This window comes from Xenopus laevis, chromosome 3S, assembly GCF_017654675.1.
Source record: "Xenopus laevis strain J_2021 chromosome 3S, Xenopus_laevis_v10.1, whole genome shotgun sequence".
Taxonomy (NCBI): domain Eukaryota; kingdom Metazoa; phylum Chordata; class Amphibia; order Anura; family Pipidae; genus Xenopus; species Xenopus laevis.
Genome location: NC_054376.1, coordinates 38,129,076 through 38,147,358, shown reverse-complemented (window position 1 = coordinate 38,147,358; position 18,283 = coordinate 38,129,076). Strand labels below are relative to the sequence as shown.

Sequence of the window (18,283 nt, the reverse complement as noted above, 5' to 3'; positions counted from 1 at the left end):
CAGCATGATCAGGCTGAAATCTGTACCATACACAGGCTGACTAAAAAGCCTCTAACACAGGCTGAATGGTTAAACGAAAACTATACCCCCAAAACGTTTATATCAAATTAAGTGACATATTGAAGAATCTTTACAAATAAATATATATATATATATATATATATATATATATATATATATATATATATATAAATATATATATATATATAAATATATATATATATATAAATATATATATATATATATTTAAGTAAATATTGTGCTGCCTTAGACATCACCTGACCAGAAATACTGCAGCTCTAACTGTAACAGGAAGAGATCACCTGACCAGAAATACTGCAGCTCTAACAGGAAGAAGTGTGGAAGCATAATTGGCTTATGTGTATATAGATTGCAGCACTCCAGGTTTTTCATTAAAACCGCTTTTATCTCAATGTAGCATAGCGAATTTTCGGACACAAACTATCCTTTATCAAGCTTTGGCTTATGTGACCTAACATGTATGGTTTGTTTGATATGTTTATGTGCACCATTCTTCCTAGGATCCCAGGGGACGGCCCTTATTTTTTAAAATGGTAATTTTCTATTTATGATTACCCAATGGCACATACTACTAGAACAGTATATTATTATGAAAATGGTTTATTTACATGAAGCAGGGTTTTACACAAGCTGTTTTATGCAATATATTTTTAGAGACCTACATTGTTCGGGGAGTATAGTTTTCCTTTAAATACTAAGTAACTAGCAGACGAATGTGTCACTCCACATGGATAAAGTCCAGTCTATTTTGAAAACAATATTTATAGCACACTTAGTATTAACATTAAAAGAACAATGTGATGTTCATCCACATTACTATAAATCAGGACTAATGATTGGGTTGTTTACCATCAAATCATTTTATTGGTCTACTTTTGCATAAAATGCAATGAATATGCAGTCTTACACACTGTACCAGAAAGCCTGAAGAAAAAAACATACTGTCCAGATCAAAATTTGGTGGGGCCCAAGCTGCCCACCAAGCAGACCTAATTCTTAATATTATCTTCTTAGGCAAGTTTTACAAGAATCTGCTGCACTTACACAATCTGGCCTAGCTGCTTAAGAGTAATTGGGTTGGCTCTCACCTGGGCACTACCTCAGAGGTATACAGTTTAGCCTCAGCCAGAGGACTTTTTTTTAAATCTAAAAATGGACACAGGGAGGGGGTATTGCCCTTATGAGATACCAAGGGTCAGTTTACCTTAAGCTTATAGTTTAGGGCCAATTCATGTTATAAATCACCGTTAATAAGAAAGTTAGCACCACTAATGAATCCATTGTATGTGACCCTGGCACTAGAGAGTAGACAGTGAGGTAAGACAATAGTGTTCTTCTATTATAATTTGTAATGCAATCACTCTAACGCACAAGGCTCTCCTCCTAATTTCCCTAAATTTTTTATTTTACTGACTGAACTGTTATGCCTTTCACTCTGGGTATGCAATCAGCCTCTTCTCTGTCTCCTTCTATCATAACTTGCAGCACCTTTAAAGGGGTGGTTCACCTTTAGGTTAACTTTTAGTATGTTATTGAATAGCTACATCTAAGCAACTTTTCAATTGGTCTTCATTATTTATTTTTTATAGTTTTTTAAATAACATTAATATTGTAGCCTTAAAGAGCATTTGTTTTACTGACCCCATCTTTAAAACAAATGCTCTTTAAGGCTACAATATTAATGTTACTTACTTTTTATTGCAAATTTTTCTATTCAGTCCCTCTCCTATTAATATTCCAGTCTCTTATTCAAATCAATGCATGGTTGCTGGGGTAATTTGGACCCTAGCAACCATATTGCTGAAATTGCTTGCTGTATAAAAAGCTAAATAATTAAAAAAACAAAATTATAAAAAATGAAAACCAATTGCAAACTGTCTCAGAATATCACTCTCTACATCATACTAACAGTTAATTTAAAGTTGAACAACCCCTTTAACTATTCCCACTGCTCTAATTTCAGCGCTGATGGGGAGTAACATGGGTCTGCTATCACACACCTATATGAATACTGAATGTAGCACAAATCTAAGGACTCAGAAACACACTAGTATTAGGGCAGCTCTGTGACTGTTACAAATACACAGAACAGCAAAGACACCACGTGGCACAATTTACAAGACAAGACTATTATAAAGACTCTTTACAGGCTAACTTTAAATATATTGTATCAGCTAATAAAGCACTTGCAGTATAGTTCCTTTCTCTTCAGTCCTTTATTCTGTAAGACAGTGTAGGTGTCGAAGAGTGGATCCATCTGGGATTACCTTGCAGTCATTTCTCCCTAACTGTGAGCACAGTCGAAGGAGCTCAGAACGGCTGTGGAATTCACCTGTATAAGATCTCGCGAGATTTCCTTCAAATCTCATGGTGATGTCATTGCACACTGGAATTACCCTGACATGTAGAAATATGGTATCGGCAGCTGCCCACCCCCCTAAACAGATAGAAACAGAACCACCGGTCAGTCAATAAAGGATTTTTCTTTTCTTTTTTTGCTTTGATTTTTTTTGGAGGGGTTTTTTTATTTAATTTTTGAACAAACAGGTTTGGGGAGGCTTAGCCTCCCCAAGCCTTAATGAAAATCCGCCCATGCTTGTCACCTCCAGGATGTTCGTCCTGTTGGTGGCAATATTTCTGTAGTGGTGTGTTTAGCAGTCACCGTGCTTGTGCGCACGTGCACGGTCAGGCAGAGGTAATTCAATGTACAGTGAAGTGAACCAAAAAACACTGATTCTGCAGTGTGGGCCCAGTTTTGGTCTACTTTATTGATCACCTGCGGTGACCATAAAAGATGCGATTTTGCCACTGTTGCAGAACCCTGAAAAATTAGGCATGTGTACTTTCCTGAAAAATTATGTTTTTTTTGTCGCAGCCACTGAACCAGAAGTCCAGAAACAATATGCCATATAAATGCTGAAAATATTAATTTTTTTTTGTGGCAGCCACTGCAGCACAGAGGCCAGAAAAAATATGCCATATAAATGCAAACAATATTAATTTTTTTTTGTCGCAGCCACTGCAGCACAGAGGCCAGAAAAAATATGCCATATAAATGCAAACAATATTAATTTTTTTTTGTCGCAGCCACTGCAGCACAGAGGCCAGGAAAAATATGCCATATAAATGCTAACAATATAAAATTTTTTTGTCGCAGACACTGAAGCACAGAGGCCAGAAAAAATATGCCATATAAATGCTGAAAATATTCTGTTTTTTTTCGCCGCAGCCACTGAAGCACAGAGGCCAGAAAAAATATGCCATATAAATGCTGAAAATATTCATTTATTTTTGTCGCAGCCACTGAAGCACAGAGGCCGAAACAATATGCCATATAAATGCTGAAAATATTCATTTTTTTGTCACAGCCACTGAAGCACAGAGGCCAGAAAAAATATGCCATATAAATGCTGAAAATATTCTGTTTTTTTTGGTCGCAGCCACTGAAGCACAGAGGCCAGAAAAAATATGCCATATAAATGCTGAAAATATTCATTTATTTTTGTCGCAGCCACTGAAGCACAGAGGCCGAAACAATATGCCATATAAATGCTGAAAATATTCATTTTTTTGTCACAGCCACTGAAGCACAGAGGCCAGAAAAAATATGCCATATAAATGCTGAAAATATTCTGTTTTTTTTGGTCGCAGCCACTGAAGCACAGAGGCCAGAAAAACTCAGGATTTACCTGGATTCAAATTAAACCAGTAGGGTTTGCACCCTAGTTTGTAACGGTGGTGGAGGGAGGAGGACGCTAAAGGACAGCTGTATGTGGAGTCATGAGGCGTGCAGAGAAGGACAGCTGCATGGGGAGTCAGAATCAGAAACTCAGAACAAGTCTTCCGGCGTGCAGTAACCCTCCGAGATCCACCCCTCATTCATTTTAATAAAGGTCAGGTAATCCACACTTTTGTGACCTAGGCGAGTTCTCTTCTCAGTTACAATCCCTCCTGCTGCACTGAAGGTCCTTTCTGAGAGGACACTTGAGGCGGGGCAAGACAAGAGGTTCATGGCAAATTGTGACAGCTCTGGCCACAGATCAAGCCTGCGCACCCAGTAGTCCAGGGGTTCATCGCTCCTCAGAGTGTCGATATCTGCAGTTAATGCCAGGTAGTCCGCTACCTGCCGGTCGAGGCGTTCTTTGAGGGTGGATCCCGAAGGGTTCTGCCGCTGCCTTGGACTGAAAAACATTTGCATGTCTGACGTTACAGAGTGGCCAAAGTGCTTTGTCCTTGCATGTGCGCTCGTGGCAGGATTACTGGCACCTCTGCCCCTGGAATGTTGATGAGTTCCTGAAGTGACATCACCCTTAAAAGCATTGTACAACATGTTTTGCAGGCTGGTTTGTAAATGCAGCATCCTTTCAGACTTGTGGAATGTTGGTAACATTTCTGCCACTTTATGCTTGTACCGAGGGTCTAGTAGAGTCGCGACCCAGTACAGGTCCTTCTCCTTAAGCCTCTTGATACGGGGGTCCTTCAACAGGCATGACAGCATGAAAGACCCCATTCTCACAAGGTTGGATGCAGAGGTATCCATCTCCGCTTCCTCGTTATCAAGGACTGCATCATCCACGGTCTCCTCCCCCCAGCCACGTACAAGACCAGGGGTCCCCAAAAGGTCACCACTAGCCCCCTGGGAAGCCTGCTCCTGTTGGTCCTCCTCCTCCACAAAGCCACCTTCCTCCTCTGACTCCACTTCTGACACCTCTCCCTGCGTTGCAGCAGGTGCCTGGGTTCGTTCTGGTGATTCCGACCAGAAATCGTGCGCTTCCTGCTCCTCGTCACGCTGGTCTACAGCCTCATCTGTCACTCGTCGCACGGCACGCTCCAGGAAGAAAGCAAAGGGTATTAGGTCGCTGATGGTGCCTTCGGTGTGACTGACCATATTTGTAACCTCTTCAAAAGGGCGCATGAGCCTGCAGGCATCGCGCATAAGCACCCAGTAACGGGGGAAAAAAATCCCCAGCTCTGCAGATCCAGTCCTACCACCCAGTTCAAACAGGTATTCGTTGACGGCTCTTTGTTGTTGCAGCAGACGTTCCAACATGAGGAGCGTTGAATTCCAGCGAGTCTGGCTGTCGCAAATCAAACGCCTGACTGGCATGTTGTACCGCTGCTGAATGTCAGCAAGGCGTGCCATGGCTGTATAGGAACGTCTGAAATGGGCCGACACCTTCCTGGACTGCCTGAGAACGTCCTGGAATCCTGGGTACTTTGAGACAAAACGTTGTACTATTAAATTCAGAACATGTGCCATGCAGGGCACATGTGTTAAATTGCCCAGTCTCAGTGCTGCCAACAGATTGCTTCCATTGTCACACACCACTTTTCCGATCTTCAGTTGGTGTGGGGTCAGCCACCGATCGGCCTGTGACTGCAGAGATGACAGGAGTACAGATCCGGTATGGTTTTTGCTTTCCAGGCACGTCATCCCCAAGACAGCATGACAACGGCGTACCTGGCACGTCGAATAGCCTAGGGGGAGCTGGGGGTGCACAGGTGTGGAGGAGGAGGAGGACCCAGCAGCAGAGGACGAAGAAGAGGAAGAAGACGAGGTAGAGAGCGAAGGAGGAGTAGAGGTGGTGGCAGAACCGCGTGCAATCCGTGGCGGTGACACCAACTCCACTGTCGTTGTTGAGCCACACATTTCCTGCTTCCCAGCCATGACCAAGTTCACCCAGTGGGCAGTGTAGGTGACATACCTGCCCTGACCATGCTTGGAGGACCATGCGTCAGTAGTCATATGGACCTTTGGCCCAACACTAAGTGACAGAGATGCGGTGACTTGGCTCTGCACATGGTGGTACAGGTGTGGTATTCCCTTTTTTGAAAAAAAATTGCGGCTGGGTACCTTCCACTGCGGTGTCCCAATTGCTACAAATTTGCGGAAGGCCTCAGAGTCCACCAGCTGGTATGGTAAAAGCTGGCGGGCTAAGAGTGCAGACAAGCCAGCTGTCAGACGCCGGGCAAGGGGGTGACTCGCAGACATTGGCTTCTTACGCTCAAACATGGCCCTCACAGAAACTTGGCTGGGGGCAGATGACTGGGAATGGGAACTGGTGGTCAAGGTGGAAGGCGGAGTGGAGGGTGGTTCAGACGGGTCAAGGACAGCAGAGGTAGAGCAGTAAGATGCTGGACCAGAAGGAGGGTGGCTTTTAGTTTGCCTGTTGCCTTTGAGGTGTTGCTCCCAAAGTGCTTTGTGCTTGCCGTTCATGTGCCTTCGCATAGAAGTTGTACCTATGTGGCTGTTGGGCTTCCCAAGACTCAGTTTCTGACTGCACTCATTGCAAATTACAACGCTTTTGTCAGAGGCACACACATTAAAAAAATCCCACACTGCTGACCTTTTTGAGGCTGGCAATCTGGGGGTAAAAGTAGAAGTCGGCGGCGTTGGCGGCAATGGCGGGTGCGTTGGCCGGCTGACCACAGGTGCCGATACATGTTGTTGCCCTACTGTTCCCTGCGAGCTGTCCTCCCGGCTTCTTCTAAGTCTTATTCTCCTCCTGCCTCTCTGACTCTCCGTCTCTCCATCTGAACTATCCTCCTCTTGCTCTCTTCTACTGGGCACCCACAAAACATCAATCTCCTCATCATCATTCTCCTCAGATGCATCAATTTCTTCTAACAGCTCACAGAAGGAAGCAGCAGCGGGGACCTCCTCGTCATCACTCATTATGTCCATCTCTGTTGTGTTCTCTGCCAGAATTAAATCTGGTGTAACGTCCTCATCTCCTTCATCTTCTTCTGCCAATAATGGTTGCGCATCACTCAGTTCAAGAAACTCATGTGAAAATAACTCCTCTGACTCCAGTGAAGAAGGGGCGCCGGTGGTGGAGGAAGTGTTACGTGGGGTGCCCATAGCAGTGGAGGATGAGGATGTTGTGGTAAAGTTAGAAACGGTAGAGGATGGGGTGTGCTGTGTAAGCCAGTCAACTACCTCTTCAGCATTTTGGGAGTTCAGGGTCATTGCCTTTTTAAAACTGGGCAATTTCCTAGGGCCACAGGATAGCATAGCAGCACGGCCCCTAGTGCCTCTGCGTGGCGGCCTGCCTTTGCCTGGCATTATTTTTAAAACAAAAACAACAACAACTCAGGTGGTGTTTCTGGAGACGGTATTATTATTGATATTTAGACAGAATGTGAACAAGCTCACAGAGCTAGATGGGAGTGGTTTGAAAATGAAGAACACACTGGGCAAATAATGCCTACAAGGTCAACGTATACACTACAGCAGTGGTGGATACGGAATATATTATTGCTGCTTGAAAAACGTCACTCAGGTGGTGTTTCTGGAGACGGTATTATTATTGATATTTAGACAGAATGTGAACAAGCTCACACAGCTAAGTGGCAGTGGTTTGAAAATGAAGAACACACTGGGCAAATAATGCCTACAAGGTCAACGTATACACTACAGCAGTGGTGGATACGGAATATATTATTGCTGCTTGAAAAACGTCACTCAGGTGGTGTTTCTGGAGACGGTATTATTATTGATATTTAGACAGAATGTGAACAAGCTCACACAGCTAAGTGGCAGTGGTTTGAAAATGAAGAACACACTGGGCAAATAATGCCTACAAGGTCAACGTATACACTACAGCAGTGGTGGATACGGAATATATTATTGCTGCTTGAAAAACGTCACTCAGGTGGTGTTTCTGGAGACGGTATTATTATTGATATTTAGACAGAATGTGAACAAGCTCACACAGCTAGATGGCCACTGGGCAAATAATGCCTGCAAGTGCACTACTATTGGTGCACTACTATGAAGAACAGCAAACAGCACTGGACACCTTAAAGAACAGTAAGATAAGTAAAATAAAAAAAAAAATTATATGTATATTAAAAAAAAAAATATTCTCGGGTTGGTGCTGCTGAACTACTAGGAGCAGCACAGTAGCACACCAGTCCCACTCCCCAACACTGCTAGACTAATAGCACTTGGCTGTTAAAGTAGCAAAGTAAAACAACAAAAAAGAAAATAAAAGCAGTCCTTACAAGGACTATTGGGTTATTACAGCAGTCAGCAGATGAGATCAGAAGAGATCAGTGCCCACAGCAGGCAGCTACATACAGAGCACTGCAGTAGAAGGTAGATTACTAGCCAGCAAAGCTACCCTAAAATGTCCCTCAAATCCCTGCAGACTTCTGTCCCTCCAATACAGAGCAGTATCAAGTAGATTACTAGCCAGCAAACTTACTATCAACTGTCCCTCAAATCAGTGAAATCACTAGCAGCTCTCTCCCTACACTAGCTCTTCCAAGCACACACAGGCAGAATGAAAAAACGCTGCAGGGCTTCAGTTTATATATGGAAGGGGAGTGGTCCAGGGGGTGTGGGGGTGGTCCAGGAGGGAGAGCTTCCTGATTGGCTGCCATGTATCTGCTGGTCTGGGGTGAGAAGTCAAAAAAAAGCGCCAGGTAAGGCGAACCCAAAATGGCGAACGTCGCGCGACGTTCGCGAACTTGCGGCGGACGCGAACAGCCGATGTTCGCGCGAACAAGTTCGCCGGCGAACAGTCCGCGACATCCCTAAAGAGGATCCACAGAAGGGAGCACTAACTTATCAGCAAAGTAAACTTCTTTAAAGGGGTGGTTCACTTTTAGTAAAGTTTTTTTATGCTAGAGATTAGAATGACCAGTTCTATGCAACTTTTCAATTAGTTTTCATTATTTCTATTGTATAGTTTTCTAAATTATTTTTATATTTTGACTCTTTCCAGCTTTCAAACAAGGGTCATTGACCCTATGCTCTGTAAGGCTTCAAATGTATCGTCATAGCTACTTTTTATTTCTCATCTTTCTAGTCAGGTTCTCTCCTATTCATATTCCAGTCTCTAGTTAAAATCAGTGCATGGCTACTAGGGTAATTTGGGCCCTATCAACCAGATTGCTGAAATCGTAAACTGCTGAATGAAAAATCTAAATAACTTGAAAACTACAAATAACAAATGAAAACCAATTGCAAATAGTCTTCTGAATAGCACTCTCTATGTCATTCTAAAAGTTAACTCAAGTTGAACAACCTCTTTAACCATCAAATGCAACATTTCTACATCACCTCATTTTTATATTGGGATCGCTTGTTCTTCTCTTCTTTCTTTTATGAACCATTCTACATTCCCTTTATGTCAACTAATTTCTTTTTTTCTTCTCTCTTGTATGGCCATTTTTTTTTAAATCAACGGCAAGTAGTCGGCACAATAGGTTCCAAACGTCCAATGTAGTGCAGATTTCCCCCAATAGCAAAGTGAGTGGATTAAACTAAGTAATAGTTGAGCAAGCACTCACAAGAAAGCCATCTTCCACCAGGTAAATAAAAGCAAGTACAGAAGTATATTTATGTTTATCAAGCTAATAAAGGGCCAAGACATGCCCGAAACTTAGCTGTAATGCCTGGAGAATAATGCAATAATGGCATTTTTAACTTAAAGAAATTAAGTAGTGCTGTTACAAGCAGATTGCGTTTTTTATTTTTTAGAACATTTCAATTTTATAATGTCTTCCACTTCTGGTTTCTTTGTGGGATGGTGTACTGTGCTTTGGCCATGAGAAGAGAGCTCATGGCCAAAGCAGACTACAGAATCAAACCTTGGTAATTTACTTTTGTAATTAAGTAAGCATTCTGTTATTCAATACAGAAAAGTTATAGAAAAATATAGAAAAGTCATAGAAACATATCAGCAAATTACCTACACTAACCCCTACACTAACTAACACTAAAGAGACATGTTTTCTTAGCAGAAATCAAAGTTGTTAGGAGGGTAAGTTATATCATATTTTTTACTTCTTGTTCTGTAAAAAAAATCAGCTACTTATTGGATATTATTAAAAGGCTGCTCTGTACACATGGACATAATTTTAAGTGGTTGTGAAGTTAGCAGCACTATAGTATCTTCTCAACCACCTAGTTAAACCTCAGCACATATTTCAAGTACCTTATGTTCTATATTGACTAATGCTAAATATATATTAGCTTTAACACCTGCATTGCATTCTATTAATGCATAAGATTTTGAATATTATGAACAGATCCGTAGATCAAAGTATACAGTATCCAGTGTCAAAAACAGTAACAGAATGGAAAAATACAGCAAATACACAGCAAATACAAATTTCCAGCTGCAATGTTTGCTAATATGTTTTATTCTCTGAGATACGTATAATGCCTTCTAAACTGCTCATTGTCCCTTTAACATTTATCTATTTATTTATGGAGTTTAACATCTATACTGATGAAGGCTCTACTGTAGTCTACAGAGCATCTTTTGCAGAATATAATATAAAGCTCACATTTAAAAAAAAATACCAACAAGCAAAGGATTTCTCTGAGTGGACTATAAATACTGTAAAAGGAGAATGATTACTTCATAATATTTTCCATAGTAGCAACAACCTTGGTGAAAAATGGGTGGACCCAAATACTATGCATTACTTCATTCACTGAGGCTGGCCCCTGTTAAAACAGCAGCTCAGGATTTCTCCTACAGATTACAGACCTTAGGACAGCGAGCTGTGGAAAGTGCAGCGACCCATGATTCTGAAGATTGTGGAACTTCTCATCCTGTTAAGCAATCTTATATCAAACAGTTAAAAAAAAGTACAGATATAGGATCAGATATGGGAATTACGGAATGGCCATCTCCCATAGACTCCATTATAATCAAATAATCCAAATTACAGAAAGATCCATGATCCGGAAAACCCCAGGTCCCGAGCATTCTCAATAACGGTCCCATACCTGTACAAGATGATCTGATGCTAATTTATGAGGCATCATGCAAAATATGGGTGTATACCATGCTTTTTGCACCTTGCCCTGTTTAGCAAATTAAGGTAAGATCTCTGCATCCTGAATGCAGCACAAAGACAAAAGGGCTTTTGCTATGAATACAGTGATGTCTGCATTCTGCAGGGGTAATTTTCTAGTCATTTTCTAGGGGTAATTTTAATAGTTTTTTTGCACCCAGGACTGCAATAAATTAAGCCCTAAATTCTAATCAAGTAAAGAGGAATAATGGGGACCTTCACTTGGTTAACTAACTACCAAGGCCAATGGCAAAACCTTTTATTGACACAAACCAGTGTTTTATGAATACACAGTTCCAAATAAAATTACAAATAAACAGGTTGCCTTTGCCCTGTATGTACTGAAACACAAGGCAAAGGAGTAAATACCTTTTCTATAGAGGAACCTCAGTAAGCATTAATGGGGTAGTTTACATTTGAGTTATTTAATATTATAGAAACAGCCTGTTCTTGGCAACCTCTCAATTTGACCTCCATGTTTTACAGTTTTTAAAATGTGTGCCTATTATTCTGCCTCTTTCCAGCTTACACATGAGAGTCACTGACCCCAGCAGGCAAAATACCTTTGCTCTGTGAGGTTACAATTTTGTTGTTACTTTTTACTACTTATCCTTCTATTCAGGCCATCTCCAGTCTCTCACTCAAATGACTGCCTGGTTGCTAGGGTAAACTAGCTCCTAGCAACCAGATAACCCCAGAAGATTAAACTGTAAGCAAATCTAAATATTCAAAAACAACAGAAAAATTAAAACTGCAAATTGTCTCAGAATATCAATGTGTTTGCATTTCAAAAAGAATGTAAAGGTGAACATCGAGTAGCTGCATGATGGGATTTTTTTTTTGCTTCAAATCAGCACTTTTTTCTAAAATGCGGCGTCTAAACAGATTATGGCTGGAAATACAGGAGATCGAATACCACTACAAAAGTGACCAGAGGTATGCCTTTCAAAGCAGCTAAAGTTATACTTAACACATTCCTTGTCCTTTCAAAATACAGAAAGATCCCTTAACCAGAAATCCTCAGCTTTCAAGCATTCTGGATAATAGACCCCATACCTGTATTACTTTAAATATCTTTATGAGCCTGTTAAGAAGCTACCACATTCTATTCTGCTTTCCCATTCTTTCTGCTAATAGTGTATTGGATAATAATCATCACCACTGACTATAAGGGTAGGACTACGCAGACGATTTTTTATTTACTTTGCATGGGATTTGACGGCTGCGTTTTGTCACAGCGCATCGGATCGCACCGAAAACGTCCATGTAGTCCTACCCTTAAGAAAAGTACTCTCCAAACTGAGCAAATCTCCACTTACTCTTGTTAATTATCATGATTATTATTATTGTTTCTATAGTACTATCACCTCCAAGAGCACTGTACAGATTTACGGTAAACAGAGCCAATTAAGTGCCTGGCACAGAGGTTACAAATACAAAAACATCTGAAAATACATCAATCAGGAGCATAAACAGGGAAAAAAATGGACTGTTACTTTAATAAATAAAAAAACTGGAAAAAAAACATTAATCGAAGACATCTTTCTCGCATTTACTGCTAAAATTCCCCCAGAGAGAGAAACTGCTAATTAATGTCAAAACAAGAAATACTGCTGACATCTGTTCCACAGAGGCAATTTCACACCAATTCACATTGAATGCCCACATCTGCTGCTAGCCCAGGGCTGCCCTATGGGGCACGTTACTGAAATCTCTTAGAGAGGCGCCTACTTATGCCTGGCTGGACCAAGTAGCAACTTTGCACTCCTGTCACTTAAAGGGATACTGTCATGGGAAAAAAAAAATTTTTCAAAATGAATCAGTTAATAGTGCTGCTCCAGCAGAATTCTGAACTGAAATCCATTTCTCAAAAGAGCAAACAGATTTTTTCATATTCAATTTTGAAATCTGACATGGGGCATGGGGAGCTGCCCCTGGTCATGTGACTTGTGCCTGCACTTTAGGAGAGAAATACTTTCTGGCAGGCTGCTGTTTTTCCTTCTCAATGTAACTGAATGTGTCTCAGTGGGTTTTTACTATTGAGTGTTGTTCTTAGCTCTACCAGGGAGCTGTTATCTTGTGTTAGGGAGCTGTTACCTGGTTACCTTCCCATTGTTCTTTTGTTTGGCTGCTGGGGGGGAAAAGGGAGGGGGTGATATCACTCCAACTTGCAGTACAGCAGTAAAGAGTGATTGAAGTTTATCAGAGCACAAGTCACATAACTTGGGGCAGCTGGGAAATTGACAATATGTCTAGCCCCATGTCAGATTTCAAAATTGAATATAAAAAAATCTGTTTGAGAAATGGATTTCAGTGCAGAATTCTGCTGGAGCAGCACTATTAACATTCATTTTGAAAAAAAATGATGCATAATGGATTTGTAAACACAACCAAAGGACTAGACAAACTATCATAGATATATTGTTACAAGAAATCATTAGTTACATTCTGAATGCCTCATACAAGACACAACACAACACAGAATCAAGTCAGACCATCTAAAGCAGGAGTGGCCATACTTTACTAATGTGATGTCCCATTATGATCTACATCCATAATAGCATTGCTCACATTCTGTTCCAAGAAAAATATTACTTAAACATTATATTGATTTATGAGAGATTTTATATTGGTATATTTAATAAACAACTATTTCTTATGTAATCTTAACATAATACAAATCTAAATGAAAAGCATGAAATAGGAGGGTGATTTAGACAAGCTGTTTGTTGACAGTGTCTTGAGATCTACTCATCACCAGCTAAAGATCTAAAGCAACAGCACCAATTGGCAGCTAAGAAATATAATGCACCTCTCATTCATTTCGTCCAAAAAAATAAATATAAAGTGCATCTGAAAATTCAGCAAACAAAGAAGGGACAGTATTTAAGGTATTGTGTCACCCACAATACCTTAAATACTGTCACTTCTTTGTTTGCCGAATTTCCATACAACCCGCCGACCCCCCCCCCCCCAGGGTTAAATGTAACTGGACTCTTCCATTGGGCTAAAACATAAAAACTCTGCTGTGCCCTAAATTATGCAAAAGGCTATTTGATGCCTGTTTATATCTTTTTCACTTCCAAATTACTGATCATTAACTTCCTCCAGCCTGAAAGCTCGAGCAATAGTTTCCAGCATGCACAACGAATCTTCCTGACAGCAACCACAATACTTCACAATTTACTGTGTATAGTGCTGCCACTTGAGATTGCCAATAATGCTTGAGCATTTTTTATTAAAAAGCGCTATACAATGAGCAAGTAGCACCGGCTGCTCCAACAAGCAAACTGCCAAGGGTCATAAAGAACGCAGCCCCATCAAGAACAGATAGGAGCATGAAATATAGAATGCTCTGCATTAAAGGGATGACTGATTATAATAAAAGTGGAATATAAAAGGAGTATAAAATGTAATATAACAAAGGTTAGAGGTAGATGAGGCTGCACAGGGAGGCTGGGGCTATAACGCAAAATAAGAGGAAACTTAGCAGCCTTCCCTTGTTAGGGGGATTCAAGTATTTGTTGTTTGACAACAGGAAAAGAGCAAGCTGGGGATCCAGGATAATAAGGGTATAACTACAAACGTTTTTCGTCGGATCAATGCTCTGTGACAAAATGCACGCGACAAGTCAGAAGGAGACACAGGCGTCAAGATTCTAACTGGACTGAATGAAAAGTCGCACGTAAAAACCACATTACATCCGACGTGACACGACTGTCGGATGTGGACGCAGAAAACTGCGTCTTCATCCGACAGTCGGACCGTGTAATTGTAACCTCCGACTTTTCCTTCAGTGCGACTCCATTCGACTTGTCGTGTGCGTTCTGTCGCCGGGCGTCGATCAGACAAAAAACGATGAGGCCTTTGGCCTCGTGTTTTTATATGGTTATGAAACTCCTCGGTTACTTATAATATCCTTATAATTTACAAGAGAGGGTACTTTATTCACTATATAAAACCAGGGAACTGCCGCCCAGCACTAAAAGGAACTGGACAATGTTGCAGCTGTTACAGAGCTACAAGTTGCACATGTGCAGGAGTCAGTGTATTCATGGGTGCCCCTTTCTCTCCCAGATGTGTGACATTATCACCCACTTTTCCCTTTGGGGACATAAAAGTGCAACAATTGGGGGAGCTAATTCCACATTCAGAAAGACATTCAGGCTCACAGAGACCCAGCAAAAACCTGGCACCCAAAGAGTAGGACCCCCCACCCATGACTGCCCTGGATGAGTTCTTACAGCTCACCTACAAATGGTGCTGAAACACAGAGGGGAAACTGGGATTTGTAGTTCAACAGCTGGAAGCAGGGTTGCCAGGCTGGCGGTTTTCCAGCCAAATTGGGCTACTTATTTAAAGCCCAGACGGGTTTTGAAAGTACAAATTAGCCAAGTTATGGATTTGGGCTACTTTTTGAGCCTTTGGCTGGTTTGTCGTTTGGAAACCAGTCAATGTTTTTTTTCTTGCCCTAATGTGCCAAGCCTGTGTCTCCCAATGCATGTTGGATAATATAGTTTTTGTTTAACAATTTTCCAACTGCCACTTTTAATGTAAGACTACAATACCCAGCATGCAATGAGACCGACTTTTCTAGAAGTCGCCAGTTACCAGCTTTTGGGCTCTGTACCCCAGTCTCCAGTCCCATTCTCGACTTTCCTCAATTTCAGACAATTTTGGCGGCAAAAATCTGCCGGCCACCTAAATGTCTAGAGGTTGAGCTGTTTTACCAATATTTATTGAAATTGTTTATGTATTAGGGACTTGTGGGACCCCTATAGCTCCTGGGCCCCCCTCTGTAGTTACGTCATCTGGGGACAAGTGAATCTGTCACATTTCACTTCATGGAAAAATATTTGACTAAATGTGAAAATACAAATTTCCACTGTTTCCTTTATTTTTTAGACTTTTTTTCACTGCACATATTGCGCTGATTTTAGGCTACTTCTAAAGTGCTTGATGGCTAGTTTTGTAGCCACCATTGGCTGGTTTTTAAAATTAGACATAGAAACCCTGGCTGGAAGGGAACAGACACTTTCCTATGATATTAGTACTATTATTCCTATATGAGAAACTGCAGGCAGGTCCCTTGTGCTGTGGGAATAACACAATAAATACACACGTGCCTATACAGGTATGAAGCCCCAGCTCTACTCACCTGGCCGAGGTTCAGGTAGCCGTAACGTGCAGCCACTTCTGCCGCCGCCTCGAGCCCCCCCGGGATTCTCACTGCCCAGTGGTTGGAGAAGACGGTGAGCGGATTGTCAGCCAGGCAAGCGGCCAGTAACAAGAGTAAGAGACGGCCGGTAGTAGAGAACATGTTTAAAAAGCTCGGAGGGAGCGAGGTGTATGTGCGAGGTCCGCTACCCACTGACAGCACACACAAGACGTACACAACTTCCCGGCTCTAGACATCTGCTAGAGGCTCCGCTCCACCCACTGTTATTGGTCAACCCCTGAGCCAATCAGCGGGGAAGCCCGTGTCCAACCTGCGCACGGTGAGATAAAATGGGAGAGGTTAGTGCGAGTTTGGGCGGGAACAAGGTTTATGAGGGAGTGGGATATGATGATGATGATGATGATGATGATGATGGTGAAGGCGAGGAGGGTTATACAGTAGCAGGCATAGAGTATGTGTAGGAGTCTAAAACTGGGCGCATTAAGTTTATACAATGTAAATGGTGTGACACTAAATCCCATTTATTATTAGTGATTAAACCTACATTAGGCACATAGTATATCCTCTACACCCATTGTTGCACCAGCACATCTCCCTTGCTTAAGTCACCTGAACCACCCATTGCTCTCCTTATGTTTCTCCAGCTTCTGGACCGTGTAATAATTGTGTTGAAGGTACAAGCTTTAATATGAGCACTCATTTGGTAAAACTGTCATCTTGGTTGTTTTGCCCCTTTTTATACAGCCATTAAGACAGCAGGACTCAGAGCCGGATTTACATAGTCGGCATCGCCCCCCCCCCCATCCTTTCCCTTTTATTCACACACATTTTCATCATCTGGACCCAGGGGCGATCCTGGCCCCTCTGCCGCCTGAGGCAGCAGCAGTTGCTGCCCCCCCTCCCCCAGAAATTCGCTCTTAAAGTACCAGGAGCAGCATTTTTGTTGCCCCTGGTACCTAGTGGGGCGCTGCCGCCTGAGGCGATAGCCTCAACTCGCCTCATTGCGAAGTACCCCTGTCTGGACCAGAGCAATTTGGATTGACGCAGTGTTTCTGAACCAATGTGGGTGTGGTTGGGCAGCATGCCATCCCCTAAAATCCTGCTGCCCTAGGCCCGGGCCTTTGTTTGCTTCTCCACAAATCCGGGCCTTAGACAGTATTGCACACTGTAAACTACAATATATGTCTATGTCTGCCTTCATATATCTGTGTTTCATTCAGCTACTCACCCAGGGAATTTCAGCCGCCATCCCTCCAATTTTATTTACTGGGAAACCGCCTTTATTTTGGAAGGGTTTCCCCACCTTAGGGGACAAGAAAACATTCCCACAAGTTTCCCACAATAGACAGATATAACATCCAGATTATTAGAACCAGAGAATGTATTTTGCCTATCTTCGAAACAGTGTGCAAATACCCCCAGGAGATTAGTGCCATATGTGAAACTAAACTCATCCCATTTATGTTACATTGATGCCTATTATGCACAAGAAGATTTATGTTGATAAGTAACCAAAGGTGGGCAGTGGCAGAACTGCGGGGGATGTGATCGCACCCAGGCAAACACCTCCTCAAGGTCGGCCCTGACACGAATCCGAAAATTGCATCTAGAGCTGGGGTGGGGGCCCGAGGAACATTCATTATGTTTCTGAAGGTGGGCTAAGTATATCATACCAATTTGGTTTTAAAATATATCTTTTTGTGTAAAATGGATTGCTTAATTTCTAGAACACTGCACAGCTCCTTGAATGCAATTAAAGGCATAAGTGCCTACATAACCTAGGGCAGAGGTCTGCAACCTTTTTTTTACCCATGAGGCACATTTAAAGGTAAAGATTGTTGGGGAACAACACACTATGAGTAAAGTCCCTAAGGGCTATCATGGGCTATTGGTAGTACCTATGTAGACTGGCAGACTACAGGAGACTCTATTTGACAGAAAACTTGCCTCTAAGCCTGGAATTCAAAAATAAGCACCCAGTGTCGGACTGGCCCGGCGGGATACCGGGAAAATACCCGGTGGGCCCCGACCCTAGGGGCCAGACCCCCTCTCCCAAACAGTTTTTTTTAAAAAAATAAACAAAATTTCGGCGGATCGCAGCGCCGTTTGCGCATGCGCATCTAGTGCTGTTTACGCATGCGTGCCTAGCGCCGTTTGCGCATGCGTGCCTAGCGCCGTTTGCGCATGCGCGATGCGCCGCCTGGGCAATTATGCCGAGCGGCGATTCGCCAAGGTAGCGAGGGT

At 42.2% G+C, this 18,283-nt stretch overlaps 1 protein-coding gene across 1 annotated transcript in view; it reads right to left on the bottom strand.

Annotated features, from left to right (window-relative positions):
- The window catches only part of LOC108712815 (proprotein convertase subtilisin/kexin type 6), a 105,547-nt gene extending 89,193 nt beyond the window's left edge, over positions 1 to 16,354 (bottom strand). Inside the window, exon 1 of the mRNA XM_018255267.2 lies at positions 16,019 to 16,354. Within this exon, the coding sequence (XP_018110756.1) occupies positions 16,019 to 16,180 (162 nt within the window). The 5' untranslated portion in view covers positions 16,181 to 16,354. The remainder of the gene's footprint in view (positions 1 to 16,018) is intronic.
- Between the last annotated feature and the right edge of the window lie 1,929 nt (positions 16,355 to 18,283).